Source organism: Sinohyriopsis cumingii, chromosome 15, assembly GCF_028554795.1.
Source record: "Sinohyriopsis cumingii isolate HCF-2022 chromosome 15, ASM2855479v2, whole genome shotgun sequence".
In the NCBI taxonomy this organism is placed as follows: Eukaryota; Metazoa; Mollusca; class Bivalvia; order Unionida; family Unionidae; genus Sinohyriopsis; species Sinohyriopsis cumingii.
The window spans coordinates 49,218,286-49,232,012 of NC_142975.1; the positions used below are offsets into that span (position 1 = coordinate 49,218,286).

Consider the following 13,727-nt stretch of genomic DNA (forward strand, 5'->3'; position numbering starts at 1 on the left):
GTACCGGTTGTTGAGGAAACAATGATTTTAGGTATTGTCTTCAACCGAAAAGAGACTTTCATTCAACACATTAAAAATATTTGAAAGCTAAGTGCTTGAAAGCCTTTGATTTAGTCACAATTGGAGTGCAAACTGAATGGTTTCTGTTTGAAAGGTCATTCTTAACCTATATAGAACCTTTATTACATCCAAACTGGACTGAGGTTGTGTTGTTTATGGTTCAGACAGAAAGTACACTTGACCCAATTCAATATCAAGCAACACAACTTGCTCTGGAAGCGTTTAGCACAGCCTTTTGTCTGAAGCAAATGAGCCACTTCTATCACATTGTAGAAAAACATTATCAGTATAATATGCCCGAAAACTAACATCTAACCCTTTGAATCCTGCCTTTTTTGTCTGTTTTCCGACCCAAATACAAAAAATGATACCAAAATAAACCAAATGCCATACCTACCTTTGGCATTAGAATATCTTCCAATCTTGACCGTACAAAAAATTGACCTTTCTAAAATCAGAACATATTGTTTCTGTAACACTTTCCTGACTTCTTAAACAACCCAAAGTACTTTTTGCATTACCTAAGGAAAAAAATCCAAGACAAATACTTCCATTTTCATGACTTTTATAAGGAACTTGTCTCCAAATTTAAAAACTACCCAAGAATTTACACTAACAATTTAAAGGATGATGAAAAGGCTGCTGCAGCCTTCATTAGTCGAAATCACACTGCAAAAGTTTTCTTGTAAGATGGTGCATTGATATTTTCAGCTTATATGAGAGCAGTAGACCTTGCCTTGAAATAATTCAAAACCAAACATATCTTGAATTCTCTCATCTTCTCTGATTTACTATTAGTACTTCAGTCACTACACAAGCTGAAGTTGGAAAACCCATTACTGACCAATGTTCTTATTAAACAAACCAAGCTGTGTAACTCTCACAATATTTATAGGTGATGAAAATGCAGACTGTGCTGCTAAATAGTCTTGTCACGACAACCATCTGATTTTAAAATTTCATGCACTAATTTTAAAACTGGTATAAAAAACTCCTTATTTAGCAAGTGGCACACATAATGGAATGATGCTATCATATCAAGTTCCATGTGATCAAACCAGCCTTGGGTGAATGCTTTCTTTCCTACAGGGATAAGGTAGTCACTGCAGGAATTGGAATTGGTCATATTATATAACCCATTCCTACATATTAAAGGGAGACAACCCATCTGGGTGCTTTTCTTGTAAAGAAGTCATCACCATGAAGAACTTTATGATAGATTATTTTGATCTCCAATCTACACACAATTGTTACTATGTTATTCAGCACATGAAGGAGCATTTTGATACTGTAAATGCGTCTTGCATTTTAAATTTCTTGAAGGAAGTTAATATTTTTTCAAAAATATTGCTTTTGTGCAGTCCTATTTCTTCTGAGTATTTATGACCAGCATTTATACTGTTAATCACTCAGATTTATCTTTTATTATGTTTTTCCTTTTTATAGACACCATTTACATCCCCTAAAGATCTGGAACTTTCATATATTTTCATCATATATATCATCATTGTTTTTATACTCTTTTTGCTCTTTGGTAAAATACCTATTTGATGCTTACTATTTTATCATATAAGCATTTTTGTGGTACTGTATAGCCTTACAGTGCTGTTGTGCCTTAAAATCCACAATCAGCCAACCAACAATTCAAATAAGATACCACAGCTAAAAAGCAAAAGGTATGTCTTGCCTGCAAGGTTTGTAGGATGGATATAGCAGTTTTCTTTGCATGAGTAACTGATACAAAGAAACCTCTCTGCTTCTTGAAACACTTGTCCTATTGAAAGGTAGTGGAGAGCAGTGAGAAAACGACTTCCTTTTTTCAGTATTCCAATTAAGGAAACTGCTGTGATGTATTATGAAGTTCTTTTTGTGGAATTTATAACTGAACATTGGATTCTGATTGCAGTTGCAGATCATGTGGCAAAAATTAATTTTCATCTTGAAATTTGAACAGAAATGTTACTGTGGCAGAACCAAAGCTTATAATAGTACATACAGTTGGGAGTAATCTCACACACTGCTATAACATTGTACAGTCAGTTGGGAGTAATCCCACATAAAGGATTGTTGTAGCATCGTGCAGAAACTTGGGAGTAATCCCACACAAAGGAATGCTGTAACATAGTACAGACACTTGGAAGTAATCTCCAGGGTTCACATGGTCTTTGAAAGTCTTTGAGAGTTTTGGAAAAATGAGGTAGCATTTTCAAGGCCTTGAAAGTTTGGAAAAATTGAGCAGATTACCCTGAGGTCTTCAAAAAAAACTTTGAAAATTGAAATAAACCCAGTAATTTTAATTTCTTTCCATAAGCAGAAATAAAATTGTCCAAGGTTGTTACATTCGGTTGTATAATCTGACTATACCAACCTGTTTGTTTGTACCCCCCCACCGATTTCCAAAAATGGAAACCTTTAATGTGATAAAAAGTGCAAGGAACTTAGTCCTTTCATTCACTGATTTGTAATTTCTAACCTGACTATGAATAGAGTCACTCTAACACCATCATCATCTGCATGTTTCATGGAAGTTTTCAGTATAATAGACGGACATGCTCGAGATCCATTTCCAGTTCCTGGACAAGTATGTTTTCAGCAAAGGGGTGTGTGCACAACTACAGATGTACATACACCGCTCCCTCGATAACTCGCGCCCTGATAACTCGCTAACCCTCTTATAACGCGGTGTCCGGAGTGGATCCCGTTTTTTTAAAAGAAAATATTTTTAAAAAATGAAGAAAATCTTGATCAGAACTGATGAATGAAGCCTTGATATATCGCCTGTTTTATCGTTGAAAATGGCGGTTAGTGCCCGAAAAGTTAGAATCAACATTGTGAAATTTTCAGGTTTTAATAAGGAATCACATATCTTGTTAGATTTTATCGGAAAAAATATTTTCTCAGTTCACTGTAAATAATAATAATGTATATGTATACGGCGAAACAGCGATCAAAGAATTATAGTAAATGCTAACAGGTGGCAACACTGAATGAAATGAACACTAATTAAATATGTCTTGTCAGGGAAATTAGTGTTTTAATCTTTTCATTGTGTTGCAGTGTAAGCAGTATAATCGTTGCATGTTCTCTTCTATTCAAACATGAAAAGAGTCAATTGACCATCACATCGATGCCCGCGAGCACATCTGTGAGAACCTAATTAAGTGCGGCTGCGTTTTGATCGACGACTTGGGGAAGTGTTTGTTGCATTGTAAAAATCAATTAAAATAGACCTGCTTTGTTTTATCACGTTAAGTCAGTCTTTTGTATCAAATCAGGTAAAAGACGTACAAAAATACAAAAGTTCAAAGGAATGCAAATCCTACATGCATAAACTCTTGTGGTCAATATCGTGTCTCAACATCAATCAATTTAATTGGACCAATCGAACATGGTTTCAAATAGTATGTACTTATTGTCATTAAAGTATATATTAATCAGTAATTTATCCTAATCATTTGTAAATGTGATCATGGAGATCAAGGGAATCAAGCGAAAGGCGTACTCGGTGAATGAAAAGCTTACTGTCATAGAGAGGGTTCGTAATGCTGAATCAAGATCAAAAGTTTGTAGTGAACTTAAACTTGCCGAGTCGACACTCAGAGGTTGGCTCAAGGATGAGAAGAAATTTTGGGATTATTTGCATGAAGTTGATTCTGATGATGGATTTAAACAGAAACGGGCACGCACTGTAAACGACACTGAATTAGATGATGCTGTGTACACCTGGTTCACACAGCAACGTGAATTCCGATTTCGGGAACAATTCTCAAGGCCCAGGCAGAGAAAATGGCCAAAACTATGGATACTGATTCAGATTTCATGGCAAGCCATGGATGGCTTTGGAGATTCCAGCGCCGACATGGAATAAAACAAAATTCGTTGTCGGGAGAGATACGCTCAGCAAATTAGGCGGCCGCATCTAGTTATCCCAACCAACTCCGAGAGATACTGACCCGTGATGGATATACAGACAACCAAGTTTATAATTGTGATGAGGCTGGTCTATGCTATCGGATGATGCCAGACAAAACTCTAGCTACCAGAGATGATACACACAAAAATGAGGGTTTCAAGCTGAATAAAGAGAGATTAACACTTTTGTTTTGTGTTAACAAAACTGGCACACATAAAATGAAACCATTATGTGTTGGCAAATGCAAGTCTCCCCGTTGTTTTCATCACATGAATATGGACAGCCTTCCATTTGTATATAGAAATAGTGGAAATGCATGGATGACTGCAACAATATTTATGGAGTGGTTTTCTAAGATGTTTGTCCCCGCCGTCAGAAACCACCTGCGATCCAGGGGCTTTAGAGGAGAAAGCTCTACTGCTGTTAGACAATTGGCCAGCAAATATTATTGTATTCTCACTCGCGTATTTGTATTTAAATATTTTTTTTTTTTTTTTTTTTTTACATGTCTGACGTTTAGACCCATTAAATTCATGGTTGGTAATGGTTTATCTTTGTGAATTTATTTTTTTACATTTTACTGTATCTATCTATCTATCTATCTAGTGATAGCAGATTTTTTTTTTAGAGCAACACAAGTTTCGACGTTGTCGTTTTTCGATATGAATGTTATCTTTTTTGATAAAAGAAATCTTGATTCATTTTGAACAAACAATAAAACTAGAATGTATCCGAATCAACACAAAAAGCAGTGATGTAATACACAATGTGTTTAGCGATACACATGTTAAGAGTACTGATACCTCGTGGAATAATGTTTGTTTTTACGATCTTTTCAAGATACTTTATCCAGAAATTAAAGGTAATTTATAAAGAAAAACGAACAACACCTTTGTAAAGAAATATTTATTCACAGTTACTTTCAGCACGATTATAAAACGAGTATTTAACAATGCAACCCCCCCTTTCGCCTCTCTCTGTCGATCTCCATCTCTTTATTAGTTTTTTTTATAGGTCCCTCGGTAACTTGTGCCCTCGCTTATAGTGCGGTCGATGTTTTTGGACCCCGTTGTGTGCTAGTTATCGAGGGAGCGGTGTACATATGTTGTCTGCTTCTGATATTTACAATGTCGAATCAAGCAAAGGAAAAGAATGACAACAACAAATTTCCATTTCATGTGGATTTAACCTGCGGTTTAATTTTTATGTTCATGTGTGCAAAGGATATAATTCCAAACTCTCAACGTTATGGTATTTTATGGAATTATCTGGCAGTTACCGAATAGGATGAACTATGTCATTATGTTGTCTGATGGAAATAAAGTAGCCCATAGTGTACGCAGTATGGTGCCATGTTAGTATGGAAAGTCCGTTAAGCATGAGAGGTGCAGGGGATGCCAGTATTAGTGCCATTCTGCTCACAGTCAGGTTATAAATTATAAATCAGTGATTCAATTGACTTAGTTCTGTGCACTGTTTATCACATTAAACGTTTTCATTTTTTGAAATCTATAGGTGGTACAAACAAACGGGGATGTATAGTCAGACTGTAGTCGAGTTTTCTTGGTTTCTTTCTTTTGATGACCCATTCAATTTCATTGTCGCCACAATAACAAACAAGCATTTGTTTAGCCATCCAAAGTTGGCCTTGGCGGCGACTTCAATAACACATGAACTCTTCATCAAACCAAGCCGGCTACACCCCTCATCAAAGAAAGTCAGTACTATAACTATTTTCAGCACGTTTTTTGTTTTCTAATTTCATGGTGTTTGTTTTTTGTAATCATATCATTATATATGTTTTTAGGTGTTATCTAATGTAAAGTGCTTAGAGCATCAAAAGATTAAGCACTATACAAAGTCCTCATTATTATTTTTTTATTATTATAATCACAAATAAACTGCCTTAGGTCGTTATATTTGGATGTAGTCGTTTTTCCTGGCTTCTTGCTATTGATGAATCGTTCAATTTGATTGGATGAGTCCATCAGCTTTGGCGAATCAGAATGTTCATTACACTAATTCACAATTTTTTTAACAAAACTGTTCAGCCAATTGAATTTTGGTTACATTGTACAAGAGATGGCTCTGTGTAGAAAGTGCGTGAAAGTAACAATCTCAGGGATTCAAAATTTGTTCAGTCGATTTATGTCTTCAGTTTTGTTTCACCTTGTGTTTAAAAATGCCAGGTCTTTGCTCTTTCGGTGATATCTGGGTTGAACAAGAGAAATACAAGGAATGGCTGAAAAAGGATAAAACATGTAAATGAAAGGCATTTTGTACATTGTCAGTTAAGGAAAACCGAGAAGCAAAACTCTGTTGGCTCCTCAGAATTATGTGTGAGGCAGGAAGAGAAGTAGAGTCCTGATGCAATTTAATATTGACTCAGTATGGAATATCAGTGGATGAAGTTGTCCAATCGGACAATCATCCCTTGAAATGCCTCAATAGAACAGATGACTTCCTTGATGAAGTGTTTTATTCCATCCTTTCCAAAAGAAAGGAATATGTTGAATTTTGGAAAGTTCTCCAGAAAATGTTGTCACATGGGCAGGCAACAGTGGAGAGAGGATTTTCTGTCAACAAACAGGTATCTGTTGAGAACCTCAGCAGAGAAAGCCTCAGAGCTCAAAGGCTAATCATTGACATAATGAGAAAAGCAGGCAGACCTTTGGAAATCATCATTATCTATGAAATGATGACATATGCCTCCTATGCAAGACATAAAAAGTACCATGCCTAGCTGGATAAGAAGAAAGCAGAGGAGGAACATGAGGAGAAAATCAGAAAAGGAAAGAAACAGGAGTTAGCCATGGATGAAGTGGAAGAACTTAAAGCCAAAAGCTGTATCTTGAAGCTGACATTGCCAGCCTACATGCTTCCTCTGTACAGAAGGCAGAAGAAGCAGAGTTAAGAGGACTCATTGTGCTTGTCACAGAGTCAAATGCTCTTAGGAGAAGAGCAGAGGAAAAGATGACAGCAGTGGCTTTACATTCCAAAATGATTGAAGAGAAAAAACAGCAACTATAATAAAGCATTTAAAGCAGAGCTGATGTCTGTTAAGAGAACAATTTATTTTGTATTAAATCTGATGCATAAGTTACATATTTCTGAAATAACAATGAATGTTAACCTATCTTCCAGATCATTATAAATCAATTTTAGGAACTTAATTATAGTTTTAATTTCATCATTAAACAATATTGTAGTATTTTGCATTCATTTTCTCATATAACCTGTATACAAAATGTTAGCGAAAATAGGTATTGGAAATCTGTGCTTGTGGTCTATGAAAGTTTGGGAAAAGTCTTTGAATTTATCATTCAGAGTTCAGTATTAACCCTGATCTCACACAAAGGATTGTTTTAGCATAGTGCAGAAACTTGGGAGTAATCCCACACAAAGGAATGTTGTAACATGGTACAGACACTTGGGAGTAATCCCACACAAAGGATTGTTGTAGAATAGTGCGGAAACTTGGGAGTAATCCCATACAAAGGAATGTTGTAACATGGTACAGACACTTGGGAGTAATCCCACATGAATGATTGTTGAAGAATAGTGCAGAAACTTGCGAGTAATCCCACACAAAGGAATGTTGTAACATGGTACAGACACTTGGGAGTAATCCCACACAAAGAATTGTTGAGAATATCAGAATGGCAGATTTTAGTATGGCAACTTTGCCAGTGATAATTATGAGGAAATTCAAAGTCTTTTAAAACATCAGCAACTACTGAATAAGAAGTTTGTAAATATTGTAATAACAAAATATTTCTTGAGAATGCAATTTGAATTTTTTAAAAGTTTAAAAATAGATTTCTGTGAGGGAGCTCTAGACTTTATCACCATGTTCCCCACCAAAATCTTGCCCCATGACACCTACTGGTTGACCCCACGCCCAGGTGCTTTTTCTGATGAAGTTTTTGTTATTCTCTATAAATGACATTTATTTTCAAAATGTCCAACATTGGAAAGATTGTCACTTTGAAAGGTTGACAGGTTTGGGGCAAGGTATATAGTTTTACCCTTGTCCTCCAGTCCATCAAACTTTGGTTGAGCATTGCATATAGGGGACTTCAGATACTGGTAGTCAATTATACTATGGATATGTGTTGCATTTAGGTCACTTCATATATTGGCAGTCAATTATACTTTGGATATGTGTTGCATTTAGGTCACTTCATATATTGGCAGTCAATTATACTATGGATATGTGTTGCATTTAGGTCACTTCATATATTGGCAGTCAATTATACTTTGGATATGTGTTGCACTTAGGTCACTTCATATATTGGCAGTCAATTATACTATGGATATGTGTTGCATTTAGGTCACTTAGATACTGGCAGTCAATTATACTTTGGATATGTGTTGCACTTAGGTCACTTCATATATTGGCAGTCATTTAAACTTTGGATATGTGTTGCATTTAGGTCACTTACATACTGCCAGTCAATTATACTTTGGATATGTGTTGCATTTAGGTCACTTCATATATTGGCAGTCAATTATACTTTGGATATGTGTTGCATTTAGGTCACTTCATATATTGGCAGTCAATTATACTTTGGATATGTGTTGCACTTAGGTCACTTCATATATTGGCAGTCAATTATACTATGGATATGTGTTGCATTTAGGTCACTTAGATACTGGCAGTCAATTATACTTTGGATATGTGTTGCACTTAGGTCACTTCATATATTGGCAGTCATTTAAACTTTGGATATGTGTTGCATTTAGGTCACTTACATACTGCCAGTCAATTATACTTTGGATATGTGTTGCACTTAGGTCACTTCATATATTGGCAGTCAATTATACTTTGGATATGTGTTGCATTTAGGTCACTTCATATATTGGCAGTCAATTATATTTTGGATATGTGTTGCATTTAGGTCACTTCATATATTGGCAGTCAATTATACTTTGGATATGTGTTGCATTTATTTAGGTCACTTAGATACTGGTTGGGAATCCTTTTTCCATGGTCACATTTCTACTTTATAGTTTGATGTAGCCAAAGATGATAAAACCCAAGGATAGTGTGAGCCATTGTCATGAGGTAGACCTAGATCTGCTTAAGCATTGTGCAGTTGAAGATCTGTGTCTGTGCAGTTTGCAATTAGATCCAACATATTTGCAAGTCTGTATTGTATTTGTGTATAGTTGGAATCTGTATATAATAATTATTCAGTACATTATTGATGCAAAATAAAAATGAAACTCTCATGAAAATGTTCCTTGGGAGTTTGCTTTTCCTTTATTTCTTTATTTGGTGTTTGTAACTTTTTGCTTAACAGAGAATCGGAGGCTCAAACAGCAGTCAGCCAGAGTTAAGTCGAGTCACAACAACAACCTTGTGTCTCAGATGTTCCATAACTGGTGTTCAGCTACACAGACACAGTTACGAGTCAAAAAGTGGTACCAGAGGCGGCTTCTTTTAAGGTAAAACATATTATTTTTAGAAAAGCTGTTCTCTCGGGGTCTTTGATAATTTAGCACTAGAGTATCTTAATGAACATTAGCGCAAAGACTACACATACGAGTGTAAATGGTAATTTATATATTCCAAAAGTTTGAGTATTTTAAGAAATCTTTTGCATTTGCTGATAGAGTTTTTCGGAACAGTTTGCAGCATGTTCTTAAAAAAGCATTATTTGTTTTTTAAGAAAAGAAATTATACTGCTATAAATATCTTTATGATCAGTCCTGAGTTTATGACCTTATAATATTTGTACACAGTATCTGTGTGATGACAGTACCTATAATTTGTATTACCTTATGTTGTTTTCTTGTATTCAGTAGATGTTAACGTGTAAGAACTGTACTATTTACAAACATATTTGTTATTATTCCAGAGCCATAATGTAAACTAGCTCTCAGCTATGTCATTCTAGATAGCTTAAGATTATTATTATTATTATTATTATTATTATTATTGTTGTTGTTGTTGTTGTTGTTGTTTGACATGTAGGAATATATTAACAAGATCTTGAGAAGTTAAATCACAATACAACGTATATTCATCAGGCAATTTGGCATCAACTTTGCTAATGTTTGTTGTTTACCACTGTAAAGTCATAAATTATGAACTATGGACAGATCTGTATAAGGAAGCATAAATTAACTTATTTTTATGAAATGTTTTTTGCAGAGTTCTTTATGCATGGTTGAGTGTAGCAGAATGGCAGAAAGACATGCAGAAAAATATTATTACCTTCCAGGTCCAATCCTACACCAGACTCGTAAGTTTTCTCTTTGTCTGCAGTTGTCTCTTATTGTCTGTGTAAGTCTCTCTTATCATTCTTGCACAACAAATTTTAAAAAAATTAAAAATTTAAATGAATTTATTTTTTTATTGAGACATTTCTTACTCAGTTATACATAAAAATTTTATTACAGTGGGAATATGACATAATCTGTTTTTTAATTTATTGATAATTGAATTACTTTCATGAGACATGTGTGTGTAGCTACAGAAGTTGATCCACTTTATGCTTATTTTCAAAATGGGTACGTTTTATTGTCTAACTTCAATTTAGCTTATATATTTATTTTTATTCTTTGTATGGATAACATGGCCTTTGTTTTAAAGTTATATTTTTAATAGAAAAATTTAGAATTGATCTCACATACACATACTTAAACTTACTCAACTTGTATCAACTTATACACCTCTCCATCAATAACTCCTGTATATTGGTATCCAAAAGCATAGACTGCACTATAAGCGCGAGTGTGAGTTACCAAGGGACATTAAAAAAATGCACTATAAAAGACATCTAGAGAACTGCGGGTTCGGCGGTGGGAACAGGGCTGTTTAATGAGTAAGTCCTTGTTTTATAATCGCACTGAGAATAACTGTCTATAAAGTGCTTTTCTGATGAAGTTTTTGTTATTCTCTACAAAATACATTTATTTTCAAAATTTCAAACATCGGAAAGATCAGTAACATGAATCCAACTGGTTTCAACAACCTAACATGGTACGTGATGTTATGTATATTTGATTTAATTATTTCTGATTTGATATATATTTATTTTAATTTAATTGTTTGTTTTTCATTTTCATTTTTTGTATAATATTCATTACATGCTATTGTAATGTAAATTTATTCACTGGAGATTGTTGTTTTCACTCTTTCTTGTGTTACTATTTATTTGAACCTAAACACGTAACAGTGAAAACATTAGTGTATTACATCATGGATTTTTGTTTTGTTGATTAGTCACAAATTCTCTAAAACTCATTTTCCTCACAATGGTCCATATCTGTGAGAAAAAGCTCTTTATTTTATGAAATACAATCTTTGCTTGGTTGCGTTGCTTTCACATTTATAATTGAGTAGGTTAATTTAATGTAGTTTAATTAGATTACTTACATAACAACATTTATAACGGTGTTCGATTAATCAGCTCAAATGAGATACCCAACACACAACCTGGACTGTTGGCTTGTAAGCATGTAGAATTTATATGCCTTTTAACTTTTTTCTTCACCTCCTTTATTTGATCCAGAAGACATAATTAACATAATAATAGAAAAGTATGCCCGCTTTTTATTCAGTGCAACAATACAACAAATGATATCAAAACATGGTTGGCACTTAATATTAAGTTTTCAGAGAAACACTTGCTGACATAGTTTTACAGTAGATTGACACATTTTACATTTAATTACAAGAGAACACATTGCATTTATGATGATTACACTTAAAAGGAACTAGAAGATAGAACTAGAACACAAATTTCAATTGATAATTTTTAAAAATATTAATTTGTATTTATTTATTAGAGTACTGCCACCACTAGGTGTGACATTTTCATTGATCAAAATTTCCTTGAATATCGTTAATTTCAGTGTACTAAGAATGTTGTTTGAAAAGAAGTTGTAACAAATTGTATGACTTTTAATTAAAAGTTGATATTTCAAAATGGTTGTTTTTTTTACAATAAAACGAGCAATACCATATTTAAAAGTTTCTGTTACCAATTTTGATCGCAATTTTCTTCAAGTTCAACAAATAGAGATAAGTTGTCGAGGGAGTGTGTACATTACTGCCCTTTACATTACTCCATATACATTACTGTCCTTTACATTACTTATTATATATTACTGTTCTTTACATTACTCCATATACATTACTGTCCTTTACAATACTCTTATACATTACTGTCCTTTACATTACTCCATATACATTACTGTCTTTTACATTACTCCATATACATTACTGTCCTTTACATTACTCCTTATATATTACTGTCCTTTACATTACTCTTTATACATTACTGTCCTTTACAATACTCTTATACATTACTGTCCTTTACATTACTTCTTATACATTACTGTCCTTCATTTCTTATACATTACTGTCTTTTACATTACTCCATATACATTACTGTCCTTTACAATACTCTTATACATTACTGTCCTTTACATTACTCTTTATACATTACTGTCCTTTACATTACTCCATATACATTACTGCCCTTTACAATACTTTATATACATTACTGTCCTTTACATTACTCCATATACATTACTGTCCTTTACATTACTCCATATACATTACTGTCCTTTACATTACTCCTTATACATTACTGTCCTTTACATTACTTCTTATACATTACTGTCCTTTACATTACTCCATATACATTACTGTCCTTTACCTTACTCCATATACATTACTGTCCTTTACATTACTCCTTATACATTACTGTCCTTTACATTACTTCTTATACATTACTGTCCTTTACATTTCTCCATATACATTACTGTCCTTTACATTGCTCCATATACATTACTGTCATTTACATTACTCCTTATACATTACTGTCCTTTACATTACTTCTTATACATTACTGTCCTTTACATTACTCCTTATACATTACTGTCCTTTACATTACTTTTTGTACAGTACTGTCCTTTACATTACTCCATATACATTACTGTCCTTTATATTACTCCATATACATTAATGTCCTTTACATTACTCCATATACATTACTGTCCTTTACAATACTCCATATACATTACTGTCCTTTACATCTTATACATTACTGTCATTTACATTACTCTTTATACATTACTGTTCTTTACATTACTCCTTATACATTACTGTCCTTTACATTACTCCTTATACATTACTGTCCTCTACAATACTCATATACATTACTGTCCTTTACATTAGTTCTTATACATTACTGTACTTTACATTACTCCATATACATTACTGTCCTTTACATTACTCCTCATACATTACTATCCTTTACATTACTCCATATACATTACTGTCCTCTGTCCTTTATATTATTCTTTATACATTACTGCCCTTCATTTCTTATACATTACAGTCCTTTGCATTACTTCTTACACATTACTGTCCTTTACATTACTCCTTATACATTACTGTCCTTTACATTACTTCTTATACATTACTGTCCTTTACATTACTTCTTATACATTACTGTCCTTTACATTACTTCTTATACATTACTGTCCTTCATTTCTTATACATTACTGTCTTTTACATTACTCCATATACATTACTGTCCTTTACAATACTCTTATACATTACTGTCCTTTACATTACTCTTTATACATTACTGTCCTTTACATTACTCCATATACATTACTGCCCTTTACAATACTTTATATACATTACTGTCCTTTACATTACTTCTTATACATTACTGTCCTTTACATTACTCCATATACATTACTGTCCTTTACATTACTTCTTATACAT

The 13,727-nt window shown here is 33.5% G+C and overlaps 1 protein-coding gene across 1 annotated transcript in view; it reads left to right on the forward strand.

Moving 5' to 3' along the window:
• The window catches only part of LOC149781771 (uncharacterized), a 211,428-nt gene that overhangs the window by 162,485 nt on the left and 35,216 nt on the right, over positions 1-13,727 (forward strand). The window contains exons 27-28 of the mRNA XM_089935925.1: positions 9,280-9,424; positions 10,134-10,224. Of these exons, the coding sequence (XP_089792051.1) occupies positions 9,280-9,424; positions 10,134-10,224 (236 nt within the window). The remainder of the gene's footprint in view (positions 1-9,279; positions 9,425-10,133; positions 10,225-13,727) is intronic.